This window comes from Rhagoletis zephyria, unplaced genomic scaffold (genome assembly GCF_001687245.7).
Source record: "Rhagoletis zephyria isolate East Lansing unplaced genomic scaffold, Rhagoletis_zephyria_1.1 Rzeph_scaffold_01271, whole genome shotgun sequence".
NCBI classification, from domain to species: Eukaryota; Metazoa; Arthropoda; class Insecta; order Diptera; family Tephritidae; genus Rhagoletis; species Rhagoletis zephyria.
Window position 1 is genome coordinate 22041 of NW_016158355.1, and position 6991 is coordinate 29031.

General features: G+C 35.9%; 1 protein-coding gene and 1 long non-coding RNA gene across 4 annotated transcripts; one reads left to right on the plus strand and one right to left on the minus strand.

Moving 5' to 3' along the window:
* The first annotated feature begins 581 nt into the window (after window positions 1-581).
* On the plus strand, window positions 582-1367 carry LOC108363423 (uncharacterized). The gene is made up of 2 exons (XR_001847619.1): window positions 582-804; window positions 877-1367. It is a non-coding gene; the product is annotated as an uncharacterized LOC108363423 (long non-coding RNA).
* LOC108363422 (uncharacterized) lies at window positions 799-1536 on the minus strand. Of its 3 annotated transcripts, none has more exons than XR_001847618.1 (3): window positions 1486-1536; window positions 1254-1420; window positions 799-1184 (listed from the first exon to the last, which is right to left on the minus strand). XR_001847618.1 is itself a non-coding variant. In XM_017616791.1 (3 exons), the coding sequence occupies exons 1-3, from the start codon at window positions 1410-1412 to the stop codon at window positions 934-936; spliced, it is 339 nt and encodes a 112-aa protein (XP_017472280.1). In that variant the 5' UTR covers window positions 1413-1421; the 3' UTR covers window positions 799-933. The 3 variants fall into 3 exon arrangements, 2 of the variants coding, with proteins under 2 accessions (XP_017472280.1, XP_017472279.1); XM_017616791.1 differs by lacking the exon at window positions 1486-1536 and having other exon boundaries at window positions 799-964; window positions 1036-1184; window positions 1254-1421; XM_017616790.1 differs by lacking the exon at window positions 1486-1536 and having other exon boundaries at window positions 799-964; window positions 1027-1184; window positions 1254-1421.
* Between the last annotated feature and the right edge of the window lie 5455 nt (window positions 1537-6991).

Consider the following 6991-nt stretch of genomic DNA (forward strand, 5'->3'; position numbering starts at 1 on the left):
CGTGAGAATTGATCGTAATAGATACGGATCTGAATAAGCGACTGGAACACGGCTGTTTGTCAAAAGCATACGATTTCGAACTCGCGTAAATGTACATTTGCTAAATGCGATAGCATGAACGCTCTTCGAAAACATATGTTCGAAAGTGGTAAATGTTGCATTTTAAATGCAGCAAAAACGCTGCGTTATTACATACATTGGTGATGGGTCTGGTCCAATCTTCTTCTTATTTGGCGCTATAACCATATAAGTGATTTTTTCCGAGTCTAATGGGCTGTTTTTGCTTACGCGTAAAAGCACATTTAACTCTAAATGCTACTCTAAAAGTACATTTATCCATACAAAATTCGTCACCTAAATGCAATTAAATGCAACTCCATTTTTGCATTAAGAATCTAAATGCTGAAAGCAACCCTGTGATCTTCCAAGATTTCCACGATTCGAACATGGTTCAATGAGAAAAAGTGGCAACCTTGCTTTTTCGAGTATACAGTGGTTAGCTGCGTTTCAGTGATCGCTGATCGAGATTTCATTTATCGTTTTACATTATTTGGATAAAGAAAAGTTAAACAAAGGGCCTGTGCCAATTGATAGAAAAGTTCTCTGGATAGTAAATTTTTGACAGCTATGAGGTGAATAAAAATGTTTGATACGGCAGGGCTAGTGAAAAATTTGACAGCAAGCATTATCAAGAAGAAGAACGAACAACGCACGTATACACATAAATTAAAGAAAACAAAAGCGAGTGGAAATAAAAGAACATGGTCCCGCCGGCAAAAAAAATAAAGAAAAGCTATATAACTTGTAAGATTTAATTTCAGATTTACATATGAAAAGGCGTTATGTATTTTTTTAATTAAAAATACTATTTTACAGGGAGCAGTTCAGAACGCAGAATCCTTCTGGAAAAGCGCATTGACAAGGATGTTTGGTTCAGTTCAAAGAACGCCAACAGCAACGAAGGCTGGAAGTGAGTAAGAACAATATAAATAATTTGAAGACTTTATTAAGCAAATGACTTCGTACTCCACTGACCATCCGTGGCGCTTTTTGGGAATGTGAGTTACAATTTTTCGAAACGAAGCAGAGGACAACCTAAGATACATTTTTGTAGTCTTGTTATCGCCGTTCATAATGCTGCTTAGTATTTTGGAATAAACGTCTTGTTGCATGTACATAATACCCTAAAACGACATATGTTTTTATTGGAAACAATTGTACACGGTTTTAAACATTTTTGTGAACACACTTACCAGACGGTTTTGACGTGTTTTTATTTCTAATATTACTGCTAAAAGGTCTAATAAATGCATGGATTTCAGTTCCAGAAGAATTGAAATCATCAAAGGCAAATATTTTCTATATAATTGCTGCATTTTATAAATAGCAAACTCGATAGTCTTCTTGTGCATCAAAGCAACTGTCAAAAATTTCCAGCAGTAAAAAGTTACGAATTGGCACAGCAGAAATGTAAAATTTTCTCACCATAGTAAAAAGTTTTTCCACCATAGAACTTTTCTATCAATTGGCACAGGCCCAAATTCCACATCGATGTGATGCTGATAGAAATCTGGATCAATTTGTGATCAACTCTCTTTGTTTTGTTTCCTAATTAAGTAAGGAAATTTTAATTGACAGCACCGACAAATGTATATATACACAAACAAATGGTCGGTTATGGTTAAAACAATTAAAGTTTTTGTATTTGTAGTTTTGGCTTAAAATTTATTTTTTCCGTTTCAGTAGGGTTTTTGCACATTATCTTCTGCCTGAGAGTTGATCGTAATAGATACGGGTCCGAATAAGCGACTGGAACACGGCTGTTTGTCAAAAGCATACGATTTCGAACTCGCGTAAATGTACATTTGCTAAATGCGATAGCATGAGCGCTCTTCGAAAATATATGTTCGAAAGTGCTAAATGTTGCATTTTAAAAGAGGCAAAAACGCTACATAAAGCAGTACGTCAGTCGTTTCACTTCTGGGCCAACTGACGCGGTAAATGCCTGGTGAAGCCAAATCCTTCTCCACTTGGTCCTTCCATCGCAGTGGGGCATCCATCTTCCACAATCGCGACCCACGTTTCATACTCTCAGAGCTGGAGCGTTTCTGTCCATTCGTACAACATGACCAAGCCAGCGTAGCCGTTGTATTTTGACTCGCTGCACTACATGAACCAAAAATACAAGATCACGTAAGAACGCGACGTTGTATTTGTAACTGGTTTTGAGAAAAAAGTTTGTGAAAGCGGGTTCGTCAGCTGAGCGTTTGTTTACATCACAGGCACCACTATTTTACACTTTTATTCAAGTAAAGAAGAGTTAATTCAACATGACAACACGTTTTAAAGCATTTTGTTGCATCATTTTACCTAAATTGTGCGTTTAAAGTGGCTGACAATAATTTTGGCTAATTTTGGTTTTCGTTGTTTTCTTTGCTTTGTTTTGTTTTTGGCTCGTTTTCCAGTGAAACAAGATGGCGTAAAACCCGCTAAAAAAATCGACTTTTTTCACTCTCTTGTTCTTACGTGGTCTTGTGTCTTTCGTTCATGGCTGCACTATATCCATGCCGTTGTAAAGCTCATAGAGCTCACGTTCCATCGTCTGCGGTACTTGCCGTCGCCAATGCGTAACGGTCCATAAATCTTTCGGAAAATCTTTCTCTCGAAAACTCCAAGAGCCGCCTCATCAGATGTTTTCATTGCCATTGACTATTGTGAGATGACCGGAAATACTTCGTTTTGTCCCCGTTCACCATCAGACCCACATGCTTTGCTTCTCTTTCTAATTCCGAAAAGGCTGCGGTTCAGTTATGTGACTCTTATTAGTTGCGTTTAAACATTGCCATTCTTTCGTGTGTGTGTCCAAGGAATTTTGACATCTGCTACTTCACCAGACTGTGGCCTGACTCTTGCCTCAAGAGATAATGGAACGGGCATATGTATATTTCTGGCTTTGTTGCTTTTCTTTTCTAGCAGATAATTATCAGGAAGAAGAAGAATGAGAAAATTGAAAGAATTATGTAGCGTTTTTGATGCATTTAAATGCAACATTTAGCACTTTCGAACATATATTTTCGAAGAGCGTTCATGCTATCGCATTTAGCAAATGTACATTTACGCGAGTTCGAAATCGTATGCTTTTGACAAACAGCCGTGTTCCAGTCGCTTATTCGGATCCGTATCTATTACGATCAACTCTCAGGCAGAAGATAATGTGCAAAAACCCTACTGAAACGGAAAAAATAAATTTTAAGCCAAAAATTCAATACAAAAACTTGAATTGTTTTAACCATAACCGACCATTTGATTGTGTATGTATACATTTGTCGGTGCTGTCAATTAAATTTTCCTCACTTAATTAGGAAACAAAACAAAGAGAGTTGATCACAAATTGATCCAGATTTCTATCAGCATCACATCGATGTTGAATTTGCTTAAATTTTCTTTATCAAAATAATGTAAAACAATAAATGAAATCTCGATCAGCGATCACTGAAACGCAGCTAGCCACTGTATACTCGAAAAAGCAATGTTGCCACTTTTTCTCATTGAACCATGTTCGAATCGTGGAAATTTTGGAAGATCACAGGGTTGCTTTCAGCATTTAGATTCTTAATGCAAAAATGGAGTTGTATTTAATTGCATTTAAGTGACGAATTTTGTATGGATAAATGTACATTTAGAGTAGCATTTAGAGCTAAATGCGCTAAATGTGCTTTTACGCGTAAGCAAAAACAGCCCATTACCTTCGCAGAGGGCGAAATAACGAAAAAGTAAAGAAACGCAAAACTAGCAGAAACTAGCAAGTAATCAGCTGATCGGTGTATTTGACTAATGAAAATATTTGGCGCGAATTTTTGTTTATCCATTTTGACAGCCAAAAAAAGAAGAGGGTAAGAACGAGAGAGAGCTGCTAGTTTCTGCTAGCTTTTTGGGTTAAGAAACGCTTTCCAGCAGAAATTAGTGATAATTTGTGATAATTATCTGTTAAGAAACAAAGCTTCTGTTGCAAGCATGGGTTGCCTTGTGCTCTTTTTTCAAAAAAAAATTTTTAGAAAAGTGTAGTAGAAAGCGGAAAATTTCTTAAGAACTGCGTACTGCCTCAAGAAAATTTCTTTGCCATTTCTTGTACGTCATTTTATATGGACTTTTGCTTTTCTTGAGAGCTTTATACAGGTCTTAAAATGTATATCGTTGTTGAAAGTGCAAAACCGCGTATGTAAGGTTGCATAAATTATTTTCTGGAGAGTAAAAACACTGATATTTCAAAATGGTTCTCTTTTTTATAAAGCAATCGCATTTTTGGCTAGTATATTTCGGGACAAATGGATAAGGATTGAGCCAAGAGCTCGTGTGAGCAAATCCAATTTTTGGCAGCAAATGTCAATTACGTGGTTTTGCAGAATGACAATACGCGGTTTCGTACTTTAAACGACGATATAATTATGTGTTATTTGTGAACAAAATGTAGGTTAAGTATAATATCAATGCTTAATGACGAATAATCTATTGTAAGATTAAGTTTTAATTTTTAGGTATTTTGTCAATTTATTATGTAAAATTCCAAATTTCCGCATATATTTAAGTCTATTCCAAAAAAAACATGCTCCAACATGATGAGTAGATTTTAGTGCCCGTCACAAGCCACAGCCCGCGGCTACAAGCTGGATATCTGAATATTAGAAAATAAATAGCATTTATTATTAAAATTATAAGGCAAGTGTTTATTTACGAAATTACCTGTGTCACTCTGCCATAGTAAACATCAAAGTTTACTAAAAAATTTATAATTTATTAACTAGTGCTCGGAAATTTGAAATCTTTTTGTACACAAATACCGAACATCATTGCACAAATAACTAAACCGTACCGATTTCTTAAACTTCCATTAAGTTTATTAATGAGGAAAACACATTTTCCTGCGAATCCTGAAAACCTGCAAACCGTGCAGCATCTGGAACGCAACTTCTATTCATAAAATTCACATATGTACATACACTTCATCTTCCAACTCCAAGGGATCCGACGAATCTCGCAATTCCCTCCTTGCTTTAGCCAACTCTACTAATCTATTAGCTTCCACATCATCTTCCTCATACTAAACCATACTTCAACTGTATCCATTTTTTTAATTTTATAATAAGAGCAATTATTTTTAAAATGATGTAAATGAAACACTAAAGAAACAAATGTAAACAAACAAACAGCTGTTTACAATTCAGTCAACCATTCACAATAGTACAAATTTTTATCGATAAAGCTACACAATAGCAAAATAAAAGATGATCGTCTCGATCGACAAATTTATATTCTACTGCCAGTTGACACTCGCAATAGGGGCTTGTATATAGGGCCTGAGCACACTAGCCTGCTCACTCGGACTGAGCAGTCCACCACTCGAACGCACACTGGACTGGGCAGTCGGCCGAAAACAGGTTTCAGTTTTGTATACATGAACTACGCATGATGCTTGAAATACAATACCGGCGAACGGCAAACTTCGCCGAATTGGGCGATGCTGTCGTTCACCGTTCGCCCAGCTATTTCGCCTACTTAAACAGAATTAGAGCGGTAGCGAAAACAGCTGATCCCATTTGGTCGCCTTTATAATTTGGGTGACCATATTTAGAAAAAACTAAACCATATTTAGAAATGAGGAAATGATAACAAATATAAATGTAAAACAAAGAAAGATTATTATAAATAATTTGTTTCAAGCCAGATTTAACGAATCCACAACTATATTTTTCAAACAACAAAAAAAAATCGTGTTTAGGTTGTTTTCTTTTAAAACTTTGAAAGCAAAAAACAAATACGGCCACCTTTGGCACGCACAGCTGTCATCGCCCAGCACCATAGAAATAAATCTATCGCCATGAAACGCCGCCAAGCGAACTTCGCATTTCGCTTTGGCTGTGTTCAATTTCATATGCTTGCGGGTGTTCTAATTTTGACAGCGCGAATTTCGCTGTGGTGAGTTCGCCGTTCGCCGGCATTGTATTTCAGCTATGATTGGGTTAGTGCATGTGGCACATGCAAACCAGCGTTGCCGCTTTGGTAATTTTTAACCAAAATTGGTAATTTTTTTCTTTATTTATCAAGTTTGGTAATTTGGTAATTTATTTTTCAATTTGGTAACTTTTTCAATTCGGTTTTATATGTCAAATAGGTCAATATTGGTTCTGATTCCACATTAGTAAGTGGACCGTAAGCGTTTCCTTTAATAGAAATACCAGGTAATCCTGAAAGTTTGGCAAGGCGAAAGTTGTTCCAGCATTCCTTGGCTACTAGAATGGTGTGTTCTTTAACAAACTGCTTGAAAGTGGCTTTTGCTAAGTATATCCACCGTGTCCTTTCATGGAAGGTTTTGGGTGGTCCTACCTTTCCCTGTCAGTTCGTCAGCTTTTCAATTACAATACGTATGTTCTCGTTCAAAAAGCTACGGCATTCAGCGGGGCTTCACTCTGTCTATGTGTGAGTCGAAAGCTTTCTTTCAAGCGTTGAATTTTTGATATATTTTCTTGTCACTTGTTTACATACAGTGGTCGAAAAAATTATAGCTGCACCATATTTTGACAAGTTTTAACATATTATTTTTTTAGTAACTTAATTTTGGTTATTTTTTAAAAAAATATTTTTCTTTCTTTAACAGAGCTCTAACAAATTCAAACTTTGTTCAATATTTAAAAAAATTCAACAAACTTTCGTAAAAATTTTAGGTTAATAGAGCGCTGATTGCCTGAAAAGCTTGGTATCTTTGGATATACATATATATCGAGCCCTAACTGCCAAAATAACGTAAGCTAAATTTTTTTCAAAATTTTCTTTTTGATGCTCTAGGAACATTTCCGCATCAAAAAGAAAATTAAAAAAAAAAATGTCGGTTACGTTATTATGGCGGTTAGGGCTCGATATGTATGTTTGTACAGTTCTGCACATAAAATAAGTTTGGTAATTTTTTGTTGAATTTGGTAACTTTTTCCGAGGATTT

Coding starts and splice junctions, on each gene's coding strand:
- LOC108363422 (XM_017616790.1), bottom strand. CDS start 1,412: ATGCACAAGAAGACTATCGAGTTTGCTATTTATAAAATGCAGCAATTA. Junction 1,185..1,253: donor AAACACGTCAAAACCGTCTG/GTAAGTGTGTTC, acceptor ATGTCGTTTTAG/GGTATTATGTACATGCAACA. Junction 965..1,026: donor CGCCACGGATGGTCAGTGGA/GTACGAAGTCAT, acceptor ACTCACTTCCAG/CCTTCGTTGCTGTTGGCGTT.